This window comes from Macaca nemestrina, chromosome 13 (genome assembly GCF_043159975.1).
Source record: "Macaca nemestrina isolate mMacNem1 chromosome 13, mMacNem.hap1, whole genome shotgun sequence".
Classification (NCBI taxonomy): Eukaryota; Metazoa; Chordata; class Mammalia; order Primates; family Cercopithecidae; genus Macaca; species Macaca nemestrina.
This window is the reverse complement of record NC_092137.1, coordinates 26,747,860-26,771,319: the sequence shown is the minus strand read 5'-3', so window position 1 is coordinate 26,771,319 and position 23,460 is coordinate 26,747,860. Positions and strand designations below refer to the sequence as shown.

Sequence of the window (23,460 nt, the reverse complement as noted above, 5' to 3'; positions counted from 1 at the left end):
ATAAAAATTCAAGTCCTGTCCCAGTATGTAGAGTAAGGAGAATTTTAATTTTCTAAATTTTATTTCTTGCATTTTCTAAATGTAGTACAGTGAACATGTAATCAGGAAAAAAGTTAGTTATAAAATTAGTGATTTCATGGAACCCTTGTGCATTGCTGGTGGGAGTGTAAAATGCTGCGGCTGCTGTGAAAAATAGTATTGGTGGTTCCTCAAAAAATCAAAAATAGAATTACCAGATGATCCAGTAATTCCACTTCTGGCTAAATATCCAAAAGAATTTAAATATAGCCAGGGACTTGAACAGATATTCTCACACCCGTGTTGATAGCGGCATTCTTCACAACAGCCTGAAGGCAGAAACAGCCTGAATGCCCATCAACAGATGTATGGATAAACAAAATGGGGCGTATACCACAATGGGAATTCTGACACCTGCTGCAACATAGATGAACCTTGAGGACGTTATGCTAAGTGAAATAAGGCAGTCCACCAAGGGACAAATGCTGGGCCGGGGTGCGGTGGTTCACACCTGTAATCCCAGCACTTTGGGAGGCCGAGCTGTTCGGATCCCTTGAGTTTGAATCCAACCTGGCCAACATGGCGAAACCCCATCTTGCCGAGTGTGGTGGCTCACGCCTGTAATCCCAGCACTTTGGGAGGCCGAGGCCGGCGGATCACCCGAGGTCAGGAGTTCAAGACCAGCCTGGCCAACATGGCGATACCCCGTCTCTATTAAAAATACAAAAACTAGCCAGGTGTTGTGGCGCACACCTGTAATCCCAGCTACTCGGGAGGCTGAGGCAGAACTGCTTGAACCCGAAAGGCGGAGGTTGCAACGAGCTGAGATTGTGCTACTGCACTCCAGCCTAGGTGACAAGAGCGAGACTCTGTCTCCAAAAAAAAAAAAAAAAAAAAAAAATTAGCCTGGGCATGGAGGTGCACACCTGTTGCCCCAGATATTCAGGAGGCTGAGGTGGGAGGATCACTCAAGTCCAGGAAGTTGAGGCTGAACTGAGCCATGATTGTGCCACTGCACTCCAGCCTGGGCCACAGAGTGAGACCTGTCTCAAAAAAAAAAAAAAGGACAAGGCTGGGAGTGGTGGCTCATGCCTGTATAATCCCAGCACTTTGGGAGGCTGAGGCCAGTGGACCATGAGATCAGGAGATTGAGACCATCCTGGCTAACATGGTGAAAACCCACCTCTACTAAAAATACAAAAAATTAGCAGGGGGTGGTGGCACACATCTGTAGTCCCAGCTACTCGGGAGGCTGAGGCAGAATTGCTTGAACCTGGGAGCAGGAGGTTGCAGTGAGCTGAGATTGTGCCACTGCACTCCAGCCTGGGCAACAGAGCAAGACTGTCTCAAAAAAAAAAAAAAAAAAAAAAAAAAAGGGACAAATACTGTATGAGGTACCTGCAATAATTGAACTCAGAGACAGAAAGTAAAATGGTGGTTGCCAGTGAGTGGAGGAGGAATGGGGAGTTAGTATTTAATAGGTGGAGAGTTTTAGTTTGAGAAGATGAAAAATTCTGGATATGGATGGTGGTGATGGTTGCACAACACTATGAATGTGCTTAATGCCACTAACTGTACACTTAAAACTGGTTAAAATGGTAAATTCTATGTTTTGTGCATGTGTGTATATACATATATACACACACACACACACAGACACACACACACACGTTTCCCCCCACCCCCCCAACAGGGTCTTGCATTATTGCCTAGGCTGGAGTATAGTGGTGCAGTCAGAGCTAACTGCAGCCTTGAACTGCTGGACTCATGCAGTCCTCCCACTTCAGCCTCCTGAGTAGCTGGGACTAATAGGAATGCACCATCACGCTTGGCTAATTTTTTAAAAAACATTTTGTAGGCTGGGTGCAGTGGCTCAGGTCTGTTATCCCAGCACTTTGGAAGGCTGAGGTAGGTGGATCACTTGTGGTCAGGAGTTGAGGTCAGAGACCAGTCTGGCCAACATGGTGAGATCCTATCTCTACTAAAAATACAAAAATTAGCTGGGCGTGGTGGTGTGTGCCTGTAGACCCAGCTACTCAGGAGGCTGTAGCAGGAGAATCGCTTGAACCCAGGAGGAGGAGGTTGCAGGGAGCCAAGATCATGTCATTGCATCCCAGCCTGGGCAACAGAGAGAGACTCTGTCTCTAAAAAATAAAAAAAATAAGTTTCCCAAGTGCCCTGGTAACTCTGGCTTATCATATAGCCCTTATTATACAGTCATGTATCTATAATAAAGGCATTATATAGTTCCCATGCTTAACAATGGGGATATGCTCTGAGAAATGTGTTGTTAGACGACTTTGTCATTGTGCAGTCATAAAGTATACTTACATAAACCTAGATGGTATAGTGTACTCACACCTTGGCTATATGGTATAGCCTACTGCTCCTAGGCTACAAACCTGTGCAGCATGTTCCTGTACTGAATACTGTAGGCAACTGTAATGCAATGGTATTTGTGTATCTAAACATATCTAACCTAGAAAAGGTACAGTAAAAAACAGTATAAAAAATGGGCTGGGTGCACTGGCTCACCCCTGTAATCCTAACACTTTGGAAGGCCAAGGCAGGAGCATTGTTTGAGCCTGGTAGTTAGAGATCAGTGTGGGCAACGTGGTGAGACCCCATCTCCACAGGAAAAAAAAAAAATTAGCTGGGCATGGTGGTGCATGCCTGTAGTGCCAGCTACTTGGGAGGCTGAGGCAGGAGGATCGCTTGAGCCCAGGAGTTTAAGGCTACAGTGAGATAGGATCATACCACTGCACTCCAGTGAGAGCAACAGAGCAAGACTCTGTCTCTAAAAAGAAAAATTTTCCTTCTTCAATAATAAATTACCCTTAGCTTAATGTAACATTTTAACTTTATAAGCTTTTTAACTTTAAAATTTGACTCTTTTGTAATAACATTTAGCTTAAAACACACACTGTGCAAGTATACAAAAACATTTTTTCTTTATATCTTTACACTTTTCTTTTTTTTTTTTTTTTTGAGACTGAGTCTCACTCTGTTGCCCAGGCTGGAGTGCAGTGGCACGATCTTGGTTCACTGCAAACTCCGCCTCCCGGGTTCAAGCGATTCTCCTGCCTCAGCCTCCTGAGTAGCTGAGATTACAGGCTTGTGCCATCATACCTGGCTAATTTTTGTATGTTTAGTAGAGACGGGGTTTCACCATGCTGGCCAGGGTGGTCTCGAATTTCTGACCTCAGGTGACCCACCCACCTTGGCCGCCCAAAGTGCTGGGATTACAGGCATAAGCTACCATGCCTGGCCTCTGGCTGCAGTATCTGTGGCAGAACGGGACAGGCAAGGACTGAGAACCAGGACATCTGGCTTTTGCCTGTAACTGGCTGTGTGACCCTTAGGAAGTTCTGCTTTTTGGGTTTCTTCATTTGAACAATGAATGGAAGACTAGGCAACACTGGAGAGATTTTCCATACCAACACTCTAGAGGCTAGCTCCAGACACCCTCTTGTGCCCCTTCTCTTTCATGAAAAAAGTCCAATACTGCTGATATGGTTTGGATGTGTATCCCCACCCAAATCTCATATTGAAATGTAATCCCCAATCTTGGAGGTAGGGCCTAGTGGGAGGTGACTGGATCATGGGGGTGAATTTCTCATGAATGGTTTAACAGCATCCTCTTGGTACTGTCCTCTTGAAAGTGTTCTTATGAGATCTGGTTGTTTAAAGTGTGTAGCACCTCCTCCCGCGCCCCCTTGCTCCTACTCCGGCCACGTAAGATGTGTCTGCTTCCCCTTTGCCTTCCCCTATAACTGTAAGTTTCCTAAGGCCTCCCCAGAAGCAGATGCTGCTATGCTTCCTGGATAGCCCGCAGAACTGTGAGCCAATCAAACCTCTTTTCTTTATAAATTAAATTACCCAGTCTCAGGTATTTCTTTATAGCAATGCGAGAATGGATTAATACAATTGCCAATTTTCCTTTTTAAAAAAAAAAAAAATAAAACCAAAATAATGCTCTTAAGATCCCAGGTTTTAGACAAGGCAGCTGTAGTCTCTCCATCATCCTCACTGTCCATTTCCTTCTTCCAGGGACATACACTGTGGCCCAGGGAAGCTCAGGGGACCCTGGGATTCAAAGCTGGTGGAATGGACCCTCCCTTCCCCGACAAGTTGTAATAACCTGCTGGAATCCCACACAACCTGAGGGCTTCACTTGTCAACAGCTCCCGTCCGTCAGAGGCTATTTTAAGGAAGCATTTGGTGTTTTATGACTGAGCTGCCCAGGAAAATGGTTTGAGTCTGCAATCAACTGTTCCAAGGAGCAGCACTGGAACAAAGGCTGCTCAGTTCCCTGTGGTTCCTGATGCCACCCCTTCTCTTCAGGGTGGTTACCTAGAGGACAACAGTACATGAGGCTTCCAGCCCAGCTCTAGGAGATCCAACCCAAAGACCCCACAGAGACCCGCATAGGAGGTGGGGCCACAGGTCTGGTATCAGGCAAACCTAGGTTGGAATACTGGCTCCATGAAGAGGAAGTCACTTAACCTTCTCTGGGGCATGGTTTCTTCACCTGTTCCCACCTCTGAAGGCTGTTGTAAGACAGAATGAAAGTTAAGCAACTTAACGCAATGCCCAGGATACCAGAATTACTCTAAATGGTGGAATCCTGGGGATTCTGTCATCTTGAGGGTTCTCTAGGCAGGCAGGTTGCCAGGGGTGGGGCTGAAATCCAGATGTGCTCTAGGTCCCAGTCTGCTGCAGAATCATGTGGCTGCTGGACCTGAGGGTAGGAGACTCCATTTGCCAAACAACGTAGAACTTTGGGCCTCAGTTTCCTTGTCTTTAAACTAGCAGGTAAAGAATCCATAAAAACAATTAACAAGGGCTGCCTGGAATTCGCCTATAATCTCTCCCAGGCAGAGGCGGCCTCGGAGGTGAGAGTGAGGGCAGGAAAACAAGGACAGGTCTCACTGTTGCCCAGGTGTGGTGGCTCAGGCCTGTAACCCCAGCACTTTGGGAGGCTGAGATGGGGGGATCGCTTGAGGCCAGGAGTTTGAGATCAGTCTGGGCAACACAGTGAGACTCGTCTCTGCAAAAAAATAAAACAATAAACCAGGCATGGTGGTACACACCTGTTAGTCTTAGCTACTCGGGAGGCTGAGGCAGGAGGACTGATTGAGCCCAGGAATTCAAGGCTGCAGTAAGCTGTGCCTGGGTGACAAAGCAGGACCCTGTCTCTTAAAAAAAAAAACAAAAAACGCTGGGCATGGTGGCTTCTGCCTGTAATCCCAGCACTATGGGAGGCTGAGGCAGGTGGATCATGAGGTCAGGAGATCGAGACCATCCTGGCCAACATGGCAAAACCCCGTCTCTCCTAAAAAATGCAAAACATTAGCCGGGCCTGGTGGCATGTGCCTGTAGTCCCAGCTACTCAGGAGGCTGAGGTAGGGGAATTGCTTGAACCTGGGAGGGGGAGGTTGCAGTGAGCTGAGATCGCGCCACTGCATTCCAACCGGGCGACACAGCAAGGCTCCGTCTCAAAAAGAAGAAAAAGAAGAAGAAAAATAACCAGCACAGGAGGGCGGTGCTGTGGGCAGAGGGGTATTTCCAGTGGATGGGCTGTTACTGACTTCTCAGGTTGGTGAAGATCACAGGCTCATGGAATGCTGGGGCCAGAAGGCACTAAGTCCACAGCATCAACATCTACTTCCCAGAGCGTAACACCAAGGCCCAGAGCAACTGGGTAATGTGCTGGGAGCTACAGTGAGTTTGAGGCAGAGTCTGGGCTAAAACCCAGGTCTCCAGACAGGTTTAGGGAGGATCTTAGAAATTTTAGAAAACATAATGCTTAGTTCTGGCCAGGCGCGGTGCCTCACACCTGTAATCCCAGCACTTTGGGAGGCTGAGGCAGGTGGATCACCTGAGGTCAGGAGTTCCAGACCAACCTGGCCAACACGGTGAAACCCCGTCTCCACAAAAATACAAAAATTACCCAGGTGTGGTGGTGTGCACCTGTAATCCCAGCTACTTGGGAGTCTGCGGCAGGAGAATCACTTGAACCTGGGAGGCAGAAGTTGTAGTGAGCCGAGATCATGCCACTGCACTCCAGCCTTGGCGACAGAGTAAGACTCTGTCTCAAAAAAAAAAAAAAGAAAAGAAAATATAATGCTTAGTTCTGGTTTAAATTTGCTCACCGACTTTTCTTCTTTGGAGAATCAAATCTAGCTTATGACTCATAAACTAGGTAACTATGATAATCTAGTTTATGATTCAGATACACTAGGGTGGTAAATTCCTACAATTCAACTTCATGATTTAGCTCTAGTGCTGTAGGAGGGGTCCAGAGAGCTGGGGTCTGTCACTGCACTCAGGCTCGTGGGAGGTGGGTAACACCACCCTGCAGGTGGTAGTGAGAAAAAGAGGACTTGGGTGTTATCTTCTGTGGCAGCAGCTGCCCTGGGGGTTCTGTAGGGAGGTGACAGGGTGAGGCCTTGGGGACAGGCACTCGGGGCCCACCAGCCTGTGTGGCCTCAGTCTCAGGGTGAAGGAGCACCTGGGTGGCAGTAGAAGCCTCCAGGGAATCTCAGCTGGCATCATTGATGGGAGTCCGGGTGCCACCCAGCAGTCTCTCCTGCTCGCTCTCCTCTGCCAGGGGCCGGCCCCGGGACAGGCGGCCCAGCAGCGGGCGGTGCAGCCCGTTGTAGAGGGCAGTGCCTATAAGGAGTATGAGGAAGCCAAGGATCTGCAGTGCATGGAAGGCCTCCCAGCCCAATGCCAGGCTCAGTGCCCAGATGACAACGGTGCGCAAGCTGTCCAGCACCATGCGGGTGGTGGCGCTCAGTTCCTTGGTGACGCTGATGCCTGCGAAGTTGAAGAAGGCAATGCTACTGATGTTACCCAGCAGTGCCACAGCAATGAGTGGCTGCCGGCCCACCTGGCAGAAGGCGTCCAATGCATCCTCCAGCGTCCCACGAGGGTTTCCGCTGAAGGAGCCGGCGGGGATGTAGTACATGGGTACCAGCAGCAGGGAGAGGATCACAAAACCAAAGAGGCCTGGGGAGTAGAGGAGACAGTTACACTCTCCACCTGCCCCCAGACCCCCAGCACAGCCCACCAGCTTGGCCTCCTCTGATCTCGGATCATTCCCTCCCAGTGGTCCTCATGCCGGCTCCCTCCTTTCACATCCCACAGCCTCTCATTGGGAGCTTGTGGCCTATTAGATGGGTTCTAGCTGTCCCTTCTCCACTTTCACTCAGGGATTTTTTGACTGGATCACGAGCAAGAAATACATTTTATATGGTGACCCAGTACACATGTGCACAGGTTCATGGATATATACACACACACACACACACACACACACTCATAAAAATATAACCACCCTTACAGTATACAATGCTCTGATATTTAAAAATTCTATTCATTTAAAAAAAGAACTGCTAGCTGCAACTGACTATATTATTTTCACAAGTTTGGAAAAACACAGCTTTCTAGTTCAGTGTGTTACTGGTCTGTGACAAGGAGTTTGCGCCAGAAGGTAAGTCCATGCACTGCTTCACTCATTAAGTTCTTGCTAGAAAACAGAAATGAGTGGAAATAGACTGCATGCTTGTTGACATAGCTGATTCACATTCTGCCTACGCCCCTCAGCTCACTGGGGGCCAGACAAGAGCTGCTCCCCAACGGGCACTAGCCCCCAGGCCATTCTTTGAAAGCACAGCTCTATCTTGCTAATCTCATAATTTTGATAGTTACTTCCCTGCTCAAAAACTTTCACTGATTCCTCCCTGCCTGTCATTTAAAGTCTAAATCTACTTGCTTGATGGTAAAGTTCTCTAATGCCATGACCCTGACCTACTTAATTCCTGATTATTTCCCCAACATCAAACCTATACTGCACTCAAATTATTATTATTTTTTGAGAGGGAGTCTCACTGTGTTGCCCAGGCTGGGTGCAGTGGTGCGATCTCGGCTTGCTGCCGCCTCCGCTCCCCCGGTTTAAGCGATTTCTCCTGTCTCAGTCTCCTGAGTAGCTGGGACTACAGACATGCGCCACCACACCGAGCTAATTTTTGTATTTTTTGTAGAGACAGGGTTTTGCCATGTTGGGCAGGCTGGTTTCAAACTCCTGAGCTCAGGTGATCCACCTGCTTTGGCCTCCCAAAGTGCTGGGATTACAGGCATGAGCCACTGCACCCAGCTACACTCAAATTATTCCTCACTGGTTTTCAAATTCATGTCCAGCCCCCCATGCCTTTGCTCTGGAGTTGCTCCTACTACTGCCTGTTGAAATTTGCAGCTCGAATGCCACCCTCCCTGTCCTGAGAGACTCAGATAGGCATGGCCAATGAGACATCAGTTGAGCACAAGTCCAAGCTTGAATTCACTGATTGCCCTTTCTTCCTGCTGGTCACCTCCTCTGAAGGGCTTGCATCTCATTCATCTCTGTCCTTGGTCTCCTCTGGCTCCTAGCACAGCAGGTGTCAGAAGATTTGTCAAAACACATCTGGAAGGGAATGGGGGGCAGGAAGTTCACCCCCTCCCAAGTGAACCCTAGCTCAGCTCCCCATGCTCCCTTCCACCCTACTCCTTCCAGGCCCCTGTGCCCACACACACCCTCAGTGCCAACTGCCCGCAGTGGGTGCACATTGTGTTTGTAGACGAACTTCTCCTCTAGTACCATCTGGATGGCGACGATGATCTGCGCCATGATGATCAACAGGTCCCCTGTGGGGAAGAAGGGACCCAGATGAGAACAGGGCTGCACTGGGGCTGGGGGCCAGGACAGCATGGCCACAGGGACACAACATGCCAGCCCCTGACCTCTGCAGGGCCCCCTGTAGTTCACAGGCACAGTCACTACTGCCTGTCCCTGATTCCCCGGTCCCTGAGGGGCGGGCCAGCAGCGCCAGGCTGAGGCCCCAGAGGCCTGCCTGTGTCTAAGAGCTGCCCCACAGGGTAAGACACAGGTCTTTCAAGAAGGAACAGGCTTTGAGATAGACATTTCTTGGCTGATCCCGACCCTAAGTGACCCAGGACAGTCACTTCATTGTAAAATCGGCTGTGATGCATCCCTTCAGGGCCTGTGGGAGTCACTGTGATGATGAACACACAGTGCTCAGCACCAGGCTGGGCACTTGGTAAGCACCCGTTCCTTTCCACTCCCAAATCTGGTAGTTTGTATCTGCATCTATATCAAAGGACAAGCCAGCCCCTCGCCCTCCCCGGCCTGCCACTCATCCTTGGTGGAGCCACATCCCTTTGCAGTCTTCCCTACATTCTATCCATCACCTCCAGAGCTACCCGCCTCACCCAGGGCTTGGCATATGACACATAGCAGAGCTTGTATGAGTCTATGCTGGGCTCCCAAGGAGGACAGGGCAAGATAGGGCAGCCCCGTGTCCCTGCCTCTGGCCGCACCTGTGATCACTTCGCTGAGCTTGTGCTGACTGTCTTGCTTGCTCAGGAGGTCAGCCAGGCCCACGACCACCAGCCCCGCGATGGTGGCTAGGATGCCCAGCCACTGGCTCAGCACCAGCCTCCGGCCCAAGAAGGCCACCGAGAACAGGCCAGTGAATATGATCACTGCACCCCGCAGCATCTGGAAGCTAGAGGCACTGGTCATATTCAGAGCTAGGAAAGGAGAAATGAATGACAGTTAGCTTCCCAAGGCAAAGGTCATCTGTTACTAAGGGGTCTTCGGGGATGGAGACATGCCAAGCTCGTAGTAAGTGCTCACTCAGTCCTGCCTGCATGCCTGAGCGAGTGAAGTCTGGGGGAATGGTGGGATGAAGTGGAGGCGGGTGGGATGGGGCTGTTCCCCCAGTAGCCCCTTCAGCCACAGCCTCCCCTGAGCCCTTCTCAGCCTGGCCTGGTTACTCACCCACATACATGAGGCTGGTCCCTGTCATGTCACAGAGCGCTGGGGGCAGGAAAAGAAGAGGGTTGAAGGGCTGCTGGGGGTCTACGCTGGAGTCTGATTGCCCTGTGGCTCTGCACCGGAGGAGGTAGAAGGCAGCCAGGCAGGAGAATTCTCCCAGGAACATGCCCACTGCCTGCAGGGATGGAAACCCGAGGACTTCAGAGCTGGAAGGGACCTTGGGGATCATCTTTAACTATTCTTTTTTTTAATGCAAACTTCTGTCAAACAGGAGTTTACCCAGAACCCCAATATGTACCATAGACAAATGCAGAGCTGCCATGGAGGCCAGAGATAGCCTCCTAGGTCTGCCCCAAAGCCCTCATACATCCTGATGAACCCTAAGGCTGTGCAGAGCCCTTTCTGAAAACCATCCATCTAGGCCAACCCCTAGTCAAATCGCAGGTGGAGAAACCTAGACCCAAGAGAGGCTCAAAGACTTATGTAAGGCCACAAAGAGGTAGAGCTGGGGCTGACATTTGAGTCTCCTGATTCTCAGTTCAACAAATAGTGTCTTCCATTTATGGTGTCTGCCCTGTCCCAAATGGTGTCTGGGCTCCCAGTGGATACAGAGCCGACTTGTCACTAGGGTTGATGTTTTCCACATGTCCTGACTTGGGTGTGGTGAGGACATGACCACTTGCCAGGACTTTCGCAGAGGATGGTGCTCTTTGCCCTCTTCTAGACCTTGGATTCTGCTCTGGGGAGGGAGAGAGAGAAGTGGATGGCTCTTCAGGGAGCAGAAGAAGTCTCCACTCATAGGTCAGGAAACACCCTGGCCTCATGGCGGGGGCGCCTGGTCTGAGGACCGGGAGATAGGAGGTAGGAGGGACACGGCCAGATACCTGGAGGAAGGGATGCTGGAAGCTGTGCTCCTTGCTCCCTCTGCAGCCCTCAGCCACGAAATTGTCCGCCCATCTGTAGGAGAGAGAGGGAAGGTCAGACCTTGGCAGCATTGTGCCCTGGTGCTAGCGAAGAGGCTCACACCTCTCAATGTCAAGAGGCCCAGACCTGGGTGACTCGGCCCCAGAGTGGCGCTCCCTCTCAAAGGGGCCGGTCTTCACCTCAAGTAGTTGTAACTTGGCATTTCCTCAAGTTACTGTGTCTGTGCCTCTGTAATGCATAGAAATCACAGATACTCTCGTGATCATATTATAGTCATTGTATGTATCGTGAGGTATCATTTACACTCATCACTCATGAAAATTACAGTAGTCAGACCCACTTATAATTTAATGTACTAGAAAACATTTCTATATAGCTGGGCGCAGTGGCTCACACCTGTAATCCCAGCACTTTGGGAGGCTGAGGTGGGTGGATCACTTGAGGTCAGGCATTCGAGACCAGCCTGGCCAACATGGTGAAACCCCATCTCTACTAAAAATACAAAAATTAGCCGGGCATGGTGGTGCAAGCCTGTAATCCCAGCTACTCAGGAGGCTGAGGCATGAGACTCACTTGAACCTGGGGGGCAGAGGCTGCAGTGAGCCGAGATTGCACTACTGCACTCCAGCCTGGACGATGGAGCAAGATCTTCTCTCAAAAAAAAGAAAAAGAAGCATATCTATATATATTACTATATCACAAATTTGCTTTTTTAAAGTGTTTGATAACTGTATTTCAATTTAATTGACTTCTTTTGTAATCCTTGGTCTTTTTTTTTTTTTTTTTTTTCACGGAGTCTCACCATCGCCTAGGCTGGAGTGCAGTGGCAAGATCTTGGCTCACTGCAAGCTCCACCTCCCGGGTTCATGCCATTCTCCTGCCTCATCCTCCCAAGCAGCTGGGACTACAGGGTGCCCGCCACCATGCCTGGCTAATTTTTTAAATTTTTTTATTTTTGGTAGAGACTGTTTTGCCGTGTTAGCCAGGATGGTCTCGATCTTCTGACCTCGTGATCTGCTCTCCTTGGCCTCCCAAAGTGCTGGGATTACAGGCATGAGCCATCGCGCCTGGTCCAATCCTTGGTCTTTTTATTTACACGTTTTAAAACATTACTGTAAGAAGAGGTCCATAGGCTGTGCCAGACTGTCAAAGAGTCCCATGGCATGAAAAATATCAAGAACCTCTGGTCTACACGAGTATGTGGGCCCTGGGAAATGACCACCTAATACAGACTACCTGCTCACCTTCAAAGAGCCTGAATGGTTTGGAAGATCTTTCTAATGCTGACTTTTAAGCAGGTGGCAAAGACATCACACTCCTGGTGTGACCTCCCAGCCAGCACCCGGCAGATGGTGATGACTGATTATGACATACTTCCCCAATGAGCCTAGACACAAGCCCAGAATCCTTTGTGGCATAGTGCTTTGGGCAGCTTAACCACCAATCACTCTGAACTGTCTGCCATCTGTGCGTGAAAAGTCTGTCTTGAATTTCATCTTTGCTGGGCTTGGTTAGGTCTGTGGAGTCTTGTCTAATCTTTCATTTGAAAGCCCTTTAGGTATCTGGGGACTTACTGACCTTCTTCTGAATCTTCTCATCTCCTGGCTAAACAGCTCCAGCCTCTCCTAACCTTTCACCCCTGGTCACTGACTTCTGGAAGTACTCTGGTGTACCCAGGCCCAGAGCCAAGAGCATGTGATCTGGCCCAGACTGAGGCTAGCAAGGCGTTCCCCTCCCTCATGTTGACACCCTGGGTTCGTTGACACAGTTCCAAATGCATCAGTCACATCACGTGCTGACTCAAGTCAACACAGACCCAGAGCCGTTTCCTGTGGGCCACTGACCTGCTCCTACTGCAGCATACCCTGTGTAGGCAGTGGATGTCTCTAAAGTGCAAGACTCGGGGCTTCTTTTTATTAAATGTCTTTCCTTGAAATGTCTTTCCAGGGTAGTCAGATTGCAGTGCACAGCCCTGCACTGCCATTGGCTCATCTCTGTAGCGAGCCTCAGCTCCCAAAGGGCAGGGGAGTCCTCTAGTTCCTGTACCTACCCCGCAGTGCCCCAGAGCATGTGCCACTGGTTGTGCCGCAGTTAGGGTCTAAGTTTGACAAAGTCCCTGTGCAGCTTTGGCTTCTCTATATGCCTCTGAGTTTGAGGAAGAAAACAGGGCTATGGCAAACCTATTCCACAGTGAGAGACCGCACCAGCTCCTGGAGATGTGGAGAAAGAGGGGTAGTTAAGACTGCTTGTGGTTCTTAGGAATGGCGGGGGCAAAGGAGAGTTGAAGGGAGAAGTTCGGACAGAACTGGTTAGAAGGCAGAGAGAAACCGGGAGCCTGGCAAGGCTTGGGGACCAGGCTGTAACCAGCCCCAGTACCAGTGGGGCAAAGAAAACAGGGAGTTTGGGAGCAGGGGAAGCCTCCACCCAGGTCAGGAAAACACCTGACCTCATGGGCTGGAGTCTCATTTCTTTCTCTTTTTTTTTTAGAGAGAGGGTCTCACTATGTTGCTCAGGCTGGTCTGCACAAATCATTTACAGGCATGAGCCACTGTACCCATGGTGCCTAATTTCTGCCTGATTTGCTGTTGGCTCTTGGATCCCTGGCCAGGACAGCACATGGAACATGGGTAAAGGCCACAGACTCATCAGGGCTGCTCTCGAACCCAGTCTTGCTTTTGCAGAAAGAGCCACCTGAGAAGGCTTGCATGAGGCAACTGAGTGAAACAGAGGCAAAGCAAGGAAGAGAGAAGAGGTCAAGCCTTACCAAGGGCACAGAGCCAACTGCCCAGAGCAAGTGAAGTCAGAGAGATGGGAATCCCCAGGCCAGGAGCCAAGGCTCCTCTAAGAGGGACAAGGGAGCTATTGCCAGGTCCATGAAGGTTGACCAGAAGCTTCAGGCAAGGATTATTATTATTATTATTTATTTTATTATTATTTTTGTCTGCAGGGGGCAGGTATGGAAGCTGCTTCCTCATCCTGGTTCCACACCCAGACCACAGACTGGTAGGCTCAAGAAGTCCTCCCTGATCTGGCTGTGGGGTCACCACCCAGAACTCATGCTGGGCTACTGCCTGAGTCACTTATAGTAATGACAACTCACACACCCAGCACATTCTGGTTCCTCATTTACTGTCATCTGAGAGAGCTCAGCACCCGGCTGCTTCCACATCTCTCAATCCTCTGCTCCTGGCACGTTACTCTACGGAAGCTCAACATTTTTTGTAGAATGAATGAGACTTCCAGATCCCTCCCAGCAAACAGGCCAGGTACTGCAGTGCAGAGGCCACGTTTTCACAAGTCCTACTTCCCACCTGAGTCTGAGGGCCCCCTGCTGGTAGAACGAACTGGTCCACAGGGGAAACCCCTTGGGGCCTATCCTTCCCCAAAGTTGGGGTGCTTCTTGGGGAGCTGACTGTAGGGCTGGTGCTGAGCTCCCCACCTCCCACAAGGGTTGTCTTCGCTTTCTCTACAGGTAGCTCTGCCTAGACAGGCCTGGCTGGCAGCGCTCCCGGCTGGGGAAATGGAATCTCTTTGTATCTGAGGGCCTGGGGCAGGCTGACAGCCCAAGGGATTGGGTATCAGCAGCATGGGATGCCTTGCCCAGCCTGAGATGCTCAGGCCTGCAGGTACCTTGGGGCAGAAAACCAGGCTTCTCATCCTGGATTGGAGACAGGCTTCGACTCAAGGTGCAGAATCAGAAAGACCCCAGCCTCACAGGCTAGAACAAAAATCCAGCCCCATTGTGCCTGGGGATGACAGCAGTGACCCCTAAGGTGGACAGCACTTTGCTGTCAGTCCTTCACAATGTTTGTTTTTTGTTGTCTTTTGTTTTTGTTCGGTTTTTTTTTTTTTTTTTTGAAACGGAGCCTCCCTCTGTCACCCAGGCTGGAGTGTAGCAACGTGATCTTGGCTCACTGCAACCTCTGCTTTCCAGGTTCAAGTGATTCTCCTGCCTTAGCCTCCCAAGTAGCTGGGATTCTGGGTACCCACTACCATGCCCAGCTAATTTTTATATTGTTTTGTAGAGATGGAGTTTCACCATGTTGGCCAGGTTGGTCTCGAACTCCTGACCTCAAGTGATCCACCCACATCGATCTCCCAAACTGATGGGATTATAGGTATGAGCCACTGCGTCTGGCCAACAACATTTGTCTTTTTGTTTTGTTTTTTCAGACAGGATCACGGCTCACTACAGCCTCAGCCTCCCAAGGCTCAAATGATCCTCCCACCTCAGCCTCCTGAGTAGCTGGCACTACAGGCATGGGCCACCATGCTCGGCTAATTTTCGTATTTTCTGTAAAGGCGGGGCCTTGTTATGTTGCCCAGGATGGTCTCGAACTCCTGGCCTCAAGAGATCTACCTGCCTCAGCCTCCCAAAGTGCTGGGATTACAGGTGTGAGCCACTGTGCCCAGCTCATGTTTCCTTAAATGCACAATTCATAGGACACTCCATTAAGCCTTACAAGGATCCTCATTTTAGATGGGGACTCTGAGGCTTAAGGCAGATCCAGGGTCAAACCTTGCTTGAATTTATGCTCAGAAAAGGCAGAATACAGAAAAAACCCAGAGTTTTAAGTCCCGCAGGCTAGACAAGTTACAGGGATAATCTTACCAACACTGACAAACTGTCAGAAGCAATACATGATATAAGGGTATATACATGACCTGGCACATGGCAGGTATTCAGCAAAACTCATTTTCTGCCCCTTCTCCTTTCCCTTCATTGAACAGAAGCCATCTCCCCCTTGCTGGGGTCAGTGTGGCCCCAGCTGTGCTTCAGCCTGAAAGCTACTGGAAAAACATCTGGAACCTGTCCTGCTGGCTGAGGCAGAGGTGGCTGGAGGGGCCTCAGGCCATTGTCCCTGCAGTTCACAGAGCCACAATGCTGAAACAGAAGAAACTCAGCCATCAGCTGAACAGAACTCCTTATTTGACAGACAGGAACCCAGGCGCCAGAGAGGGCTCCAGGGGCCCACAGCTCCTCAGGGGTTGAGACAGGGCCAGTACCCTGGAAGCTCAGCAGGCAGTTATGTGCCCCCTCCCTGATGCTCTGAAGCTCTCCTCTGAGTTCCTGCTCCCCTAGCTGGTGGGAGGAGAGGGGCAGCCCAGCAGATAGGCCTGTCTTCCCCGCAGACACTGCATTCTAGGGGAGATGACCTCCGGGGCAGGAGGCCCGAAGGGCCCTCGCGGGAACAAGCTGAGGCCCTCCTTTCGGCAGGCAGGCTGGGTAGTGGGCTCTCCGTGCTGGGTGGTGAGTCACTCCCTAGTCTGGCCAGGCCCAAACTCAAAGCTCAGCATTCTGGGAGGTGTGCACGTCCACGTGAGCGGGGGTGGAGAACACAGACTGAGGAAGTGGCGACGGGGCTGGCTTGGGCAGATTAGCTGTGGTCATTCCCACAGAATCTCTGCCACTTCCTCTTGTGTCCCCAGCTTGTCAAGCCCAGTGAGTCCCCTTCTTTCTCCTGCCTGGGACCTACAGAAGGGCCAAGGCTTCTCTACTCTCTGGGGTGCCACAGCAGGTGGCTCTGGCTCCTGAGGTGACAATGATGAGCCCTCTCATCTCTATGGACTAGAAACTTTCCTCATGCTGGGTGTGATGGTGCATGCCTGTAATCCCAACACTGTGGGAGGCTGAGGCAGATGGATTGCTTGAGCCCAGGAGTTTGAGACCAGCCTGGGAAACATGGCAAGATGCTGTCTCTACAAAAAATACAAAAATTAGGTGGGCATGGTGGCAGGTGTCTGTGGTCCCGTTGACTTGGGGGGCTGAGGTGGGAGGATGGCTCAAGGCTGCAGTAAGCTGAGATGGCACCACTACACTCCAGCCTGGGCAACAGAGAGACTGCGTCTTTAAAAAAAAAGAAAAGGCTGGGTGCAGTGACTCACGCCTGTAATCCCAGCACTTTGGGAGGCCGAGATGGGCGAGGTCATGAGATCGAGACCATCCTGGCTAACACAGTGAAACCCTGTCTCTACTAAAAAAATACAAAAAAATTATCCAGGCATAGTGGTGGGCGCCTGTAGTCCCAGTTACTTGGGAGGCTGAGGCATGAGAATGCGTGCACCCGGGAGGCGGAGCCTGCAGTGAGCTGAGATCACACCACTGCATTCCAGCCTGGGCGACAGAGCAAGACTCTGTCTCAAAAAAAGAAAAAAAGAAAAAAGGAAAAAAAGGAAACCTTCCTCAGTAGATCTTCGTGTCCGGGAAGAAGGTAGAGCAGGGATCACCAAGTCCATTTTACAGATGAGGAAACTGAGGCTCAGGCCCAGTGGCTCATCTATTTCCCAGCTCCCAAGCCTTATGCACTTCCCACCCTACTACATTGTCCTCCTGAGTTAAGACTTCCTCAAGCTGGCCCAACAACCCCTTTGAAGCAATTATCCCATGCCAGTTCATGGAACCAAAGGGTGGTGGGGGCAGCTGCCAAGGGCAAACATTGGAGCTGGCACAGAAAGGACACAGAAGAAGAGCTAACGCCTCTTCTCTAGTAGAGGCCTAGTGGTTTCCAGGCTTCCTGCCACTTCCTTGGCAGGGTCCCTGGCCTGGGCATGAAGGGAAGTCAGGCTCATATCCCTGCCTGGCTGGGAGGGCCCTACAGCCTGCAGAACTTAGGAGGGGAGCTGAGCTTTACTTAGTGGGCATCTACTAGACCCTGGCTCTATTAATTAATTAATTAATTACTATTATTTGTAGAGAACGAGGTCTCCCTATGTTGTCCAGGCTGATCTTGAACTCCTGGGCTCAAATGATCATCCCACCTCGGCCTCCCAAAGTGCTGGGATTACAGGCTGGAGCCACAGTGCTCAGTTGACCCCGGTTCTTCATATGTAGAACCTCAGTGGGATTCAGTAGACGGGGGCTCTGAAATGAGTACCTGAGGATGGGCACCGGCTCAGGCAGACAGAAGTGGCTTGGCCTAAAGAAGTTGATTGACAGAAGGTGCTACTGAGGAGGTTTTGAGAAAACAGCCAGGGAAAGAAGAAGCCACTTCACAGGGAGGGGCCCCCTGCCAGGACCCAGGGATGGGGCCACAGGGCCAGCATGGCTGATGGCAGTCTCCCAAAGCCTGCTGAGCATGCAGAGAGGAAAGCTGACCTGTGGCCCCAGCACAGCAGGCAGCACATGCTCAGATGTGCTTCCTCATCCACTGCCTTTCATCCTCCCAAGAACCTGGGAAGGGAAACATCATGCTCTTGTCACAGGCCAAGAAACTGCCAGAGACAACCATAGGCTGTCAGTCTGAACCTTGAGTGGCCTGGGCTCCAGCGGGAGGACAAGTAGGCTGGTGACAGCAGGGTCTCCAGGCCAGCTGAGAGGCTTGACGCCCAGTCCTGGAGAGAGGACGCATCAAAGGCTGGGAGGGCAGATGCCACTTACAGGTTTACAACTTCCACAAGCACAGGCTTGTCTGTCCTGTCCTGGGGAGCTGTGGGAGGAAACCCTCAGGAAGGAGGGACTTTGGGGTATCACAGTCATAAAAGAACAGGACTTAAAGTCCTGAGGCCTGGGTTCCAGCCTTCATTCAGACACCAAGCAGTTGAATCACAGAAAGAAACTTCTCCTGGGGCCTCCTTTGTAAATTGTGGGGATTAGACTGGATGATTTATCTGCTTTTAACAACTCTAAATGCCCCCAAAATGACCGGAGAAGTCCCTAGCCACACCCTCCAGTGGTGGTTAAGAGCATGGATGCTAGAGCCAGACCATGCTGGCTCAACTATAAACTCTGCCACTTAGTAGCTAAGTTGAACTTGGGCAAGGAATGTAATCATTTCCTACCTCAGTTTCCTTATACAGGAATATCAGCCCCTAGCTCTGTCTGATAGGGCGGTTATGAGAATTCCCTGAGTTCACACATGAAAGGGCAGAGCAGGGCCTGGGGCATGCGAGGTGCTCTTTGTGCATGAGATGCTTCTGCTAGTTGTCAGTACATGCTTGCCTATCTGTGCCTGCTGGAAACCATGGGTCAACAATGTGATTTCTTTTTTTTTTTTTTTTTGAGACTGAGTCTCACTCTGTCACCCAGGCTGGAGTGCAGTGGTGCAATCTTGGCTCCTTGCAACCTCCGCCTCCCAGGTTCAAGCAATTCTCCTTTCTCAGCCTCCCAAGTAGCTGGGACACACTACCATGTCCAGCTAATTTTTGTATTTTTAGTAGAGACGGGGTTTCACCATATTGGTCAGGCTGATCTCAAACTCCTGACCTCAAGTGATCCACCTGCTTCTGCCTCCCAAAGTGCTGGGTGACAGGCATAAGCCACTGTGCCTGGCCAGAAATGTGATTTCAAATCCATACTTCACATCGGGGTGTACGCAGCTGCTCCCACATGCTCTTTCTCCCTAAGAGTATCCTTCTCGTGGTTTGACCTTAGAACACTGTTTAGGGTCCAATTTGGGGGCCTGTCTTGGGGTGGGAGGATCCTGAGAGGGCCCACACCAGCTGTCAGGCAGGGGACAGGACCAAAAGTTGGGTCTGTCACCTGGGAGCCTTTTTCCTAACTCTCAGGCAGCCTCTAAGGGTGATGCCTTCTGGGACTGAAGATCTGTAAGTTTCCTACCTGACTGGTTTGGAGTTTTCTAAGGAAGGAGGTGAGTCAGCACAGTTTACCCCAGCAGTAACTGGCAATCTGGATTCTCCTTAGGGGCAACAGCCCTAGTGGACTTACAGCCACTCTCTAAGCACTTCACAGAGGCCTTGGCTAGCATGACAGAACAGAAGACTTGCTTTGCTGCATTCGGATCCTGAGATGGGAACCCTCAGGCTGGGGCCTCTGAACAGCTAAGGACTCAGCATGAGGAGTGATCCCCAGGAGGATGCAGGGCCTGGAAGTCAGCAGTTCTCCACAAGGCACAGCTGGCCAGAGGTGAACCAGAGGAACAGGTGGGGCCCACCCAGGGCTCCAGTGACTGTGCCCATCGTTTGGGGAAGGGAGAACACTGTGACTGCTGTGTGGGTACATGTGTGTCTCCTCCACCTCAGATTCCAAGCATCTCGAAGGTAGGGATCACCTCTTGGTCACTTCTGTCCCCTTCCCTCACACACCGTAGGTACCTTATACATGCCTGATGAGGCACTTTTCATACCACTGATGGAGTTTGCTAGGTATAAATGCCTCAGAAATAAGAAATGGCCATTTCCCTTTAAAAGGCTGACAGTTTCTCAAAGTGTGAAGCCAGATAGAAAACCCAGGGGACCTGGAACACCACTTTCAGAGTGGAAAAGCTCCTGATGAGAGCTTTTCCACACCACACCAATCCCACCTCGCTCTGGAGCCTGACAGGGCCCAGGTGGACATGAGGTCTAACTTGGAGAGGGCCACTGCCCACTGTTCTCCATGTACCTTGGTATCATTTCAAAGGCCACTGGGCATTGCAGCTCTTATGGTGAAAAGGAGGGGCCGGGCACGGTGGCTCACACCTGTAATCCCAGCATTTTGGGAGGCCAAGGCGGCAAATCACCTGGGGTCGGGAGTTCAAGACCAGCCTGACCAACATGGAGAAACCCAGTCTCTACTAAAACTACAAAATTAGCCAGACGTGGTGGTGCATGCCTGTAATCTCAGCTACTCAGGAGGCTAAGGCAGGAGAATCGCTTGAACCCAGAAGGCGGAGGTTGCAGTGAGCCGAGATGGTGCCATTGCACTCCAGCCTGGGCAACAAGAAAAGGAGGGGCAGGAAGGCCCTGCCCTGAGATGGAGACAGAGAGAGACAAAGAACTGCCATCCTGCCCACAACAGAGGGGAGGCTAGGCCCTGTCCCTCAGTCTCATGACTGCCCTGGGTCCTTAGTCCCTAACCTCCTGGGAACTATCCCCCTGTCTTACCCCCAAAACATCAGAGCTGAACTGCCACTTGCCCTCTCTGAGTTAATGGCACTTCTCTTCTCCCAGGCAGAAACTCTGGAGTGATCTTTGTTTCTTGCTCATGTGGTTCAGGCCTGTGGCCATTCGGCACCTGGTCTCTCCCACCAGTTGTCCCTTCCTTTCTCTTCTCACTGCCACCTCCTAGTTCCCCTCATCTGCTATGCAGCAGCCTTGGAGTGGTTTTTCCTGCACCAAACGACTCTTCATGTCATCGAGTGAATCATATCACTTTCAACACGTCATTCCCCAGCTCAAAAGCACTTTTCCGATTATGGGAGAAAATCTAGCCTGGGCATTTGATGCTGGTTACAGCCGACTTTGATCTGGCCTTTCCGTAGACTTTCCTTGGCTTAAAGTCTCAGCCACATTCCGAAATCCCACCTAAGCTTCAAGGCGCAGCTCTAACCCCTCATCCTTGCGGGGCCGTGGGGTACCTCCCTGTCTGCCGCTTGAGGCCTCCACGCTCACTGGGTCACTCGGCCTGCACAGCCACTACTGCAGCTCGTGTGTACAAGTCCTGGGGTCTCTCCCAGCTCATGGAGGGAGGTGCTCAGGCTTGGACGCCGGCACTGGAAGGGCCGCGGAAAGGAATCGGCCAACCCTCCTGTTAAAAGATGTGGAAACAGGCGCGGAGGCTGTACAGCAAGTCAAAGCCGGGGCGCGGATCCTCCCGCACGGGGTGCAGCCCCGCTCCGCATTTCCCTGGGCCTCGCATCCCTTGGGTGGTCATAAAGCGCGCGAACTGACTGGAGCAAGTGGGAAAGCAGGAGAAGCCGGGAGGGCAGGGCCGAGAAGGGGGAAGGCGTAGAACGAGCGCGGGGGTCGCCAGGGCCTGCGTGCCCGTCAGGGCCCAGACTCACTTTGCCGAGAGCGTGTTGATGGAGCCGGTAACGAGCATGAGCCCGGCCAGGAACAGCTGGTACTTGGTCCAGGCCATGTCGCGGACGCTGGGGCTCGGTCCAGTTAGCGGCACCCGGCCCAGTCACCCGGGGTCTCCTGCGCGAGCGCTTCCGGGCCGGGCGTCACGTGACCCCTCCCGCTCGCCCCGCCCCCGGGGAGCGCGCCTGAGCCTTGGTGCCCGCGCTCTGCGGAGTCGGCCTGGAGCGCTTTGGTGGCCACGCCTTGGCCCTGGCAAATCACCGCCCAGGTCTTCCTAATTTTTTTTTCTTCTCTTCCTCGCCCTCCCCCAGTTTTTTGTTTTGTTTTGTTTTTGAGAAGGAGTCTCACCCTGTCGCCCAGGCTGGAGTGCGGTGGCATGATCTCGACTCACGGCAACCTCCGCCTCCTGGGTTCAAGCGATTCTACTGCCTCAGCCTCCCGAGTAGCTCGGATTACAGGCGCCCGCCACCACGCCCAGCTAATTTTTTTGTACTTTTAGTAGAGACAAGACAGGGCTTCCCCATGTTGGCCAGGCTGGTCTCGAACTCCCGACCTCAGGTGATTCGCCCGCCTCGGCCTCCCAAAGTATTGGGATTACAGGCGTGATCCACCGCGCCTGGCCTTGGTTTCTTATTTTTGTCTTTGGGTCTTCCTATTTGTAAAAGGGGCGGATGGGACAGTGCAGTGAGGGTGGATCGTGGATATTACAGCATTTTGTGAATCGTTTTGAGAGGTTGAGCTGGGCAGTGTCAGAAAGGAGCCCTGAAGTGGGCCTGCCGGGAGTTCCTTGGGGACCCTGTAAAGAAGAGATTCCCACGCTGGACGTTTCCACGTCGGGGCTCCTCTCTGACACCGCCCACCTTGGGCACAGTTCATATCTCTCAGCAAAGTGGCGAAGCCATCTAGCTCCAGTTGCCGAGAAGACCATTTTATAGCGGAGGACAGTAAATTCAGAGAAGCAGAGTGATTTGCTTAAGAACCTGTTGGTGAGCAGTGGGATAGGGATTTGCGCTTGGGTTCTCCAGTCTCCAAAAATCCGTGCCTTCCGCATGGCCCCTGCACCAAGCCCTGCTTCACTGCTCCTTTGTGGACCTTCTGGTCGCAGCACAGAGGCATCCAGGCAGAGAGACCATCCCTAGGTTTGTTTGAAGAGGGTGTTGACAAAGAGTCAAACCCTAAAATATTTGAAGGGATTTATTCTCAGCCAAATATGAGTGACCATGGCCCGTGACACAGCCCTCAGGAGGTCGTGAGAACATGTGCCCAAGTGGTCGGGGCGCAGCGTTTTAGAGAGGCACTAGACATCAATCAAATACATTTAAGAAATATATTGGTTTGGTCCAGAAAGGCGGGACAACTCAAAGCCGGGAGGAGGATAGAGGGTGGGGAAGGAAAGGGAAAAAATATCTATCTATGTTAATAGAGATTCTTTTTTTTTTTTTTTTTTGAGACAGAGTCTTGCTCTGTCTCCCAGGCTGGAGTGCAGTGGTACGATCTCGGCTCACTGCAGCCTCCACCTCCCGGGTTCAATCAGTTCTCTGCCTCAGCCTCCCAAGTAGCTGGGATTTAGGCGCCTGCCACCAGGCCTGGCTAATTTTTGTATTTCTAGTAGAGACGGGGGTGTCACCATGTTGGCCAGGCTGGTCTTAAACTCCTGATCTCGTGATCCACCCACCTCAGCCCCCCAAAGTGCTGGGATTACAGGCGTGAGTCACCGCTCCCGGCTGGTAATAGACATTCTTTACAGATGCAAATTTTCCCCCACAAGAGACTGATTTGCAGCGCCATTTCAAGATATGGCAAAGAAACATGTTTTCTGGTAAAATCTTTTGACTTTCTTCTTTGTCACATAATATTATGCCAGAGTCAGATTGGAAAGTAAGTCACGATATATAGGGTCAAATAAAACCCATCTGATGAGAATTTATAGTTTGTAG

General features: G+C 51.2%; 1 protein-coding gene across 2 annotated transcripts; it reads right to left on the bottom strand.

Moving 5' to 3' along the window:
* Positions 1-3,901: 3,901 nt before the first annotated feature.
* LOC105479778 (solute carrier family 35 member F6) lies at positions 3,902-21,664 on the bottom strand. 2 transcript variants are annotated; one of them, XM_071076408.1, is made up of 7 exons: positions 21,505-21,522; positions 10,744-10,816; positions 10,539-10,598; positions 9,863-10,030; positions 9,400-9,612; positions 8,596-8,706; positions 3,902-7,032 (listed from the first exon to the last, which is right to left on the bottom strand). In XM_071076408.1, coding segments are annotated over exons 3-7 (963 nt in total). In that variant the 5' UTR covers positions 10,540-10,598; positions 10,744-10,816; positions 21,505-21,522; the 3' UTR covers positions 3,902-6,562. The 2 variants fall into 2 exon arrangements, with proteins under 2 accessions (XP_070932509.1, XP_011736334.1); XM_011738032.2 differs by lacking the exon at positions 10,539-10,598 and having other exon boundaries at positions 9,863-10,034; positions 21,505-21,664.
* Between the last annotated feature and the right edge of the window lie 1,796 nt (positions 21,665-23,460).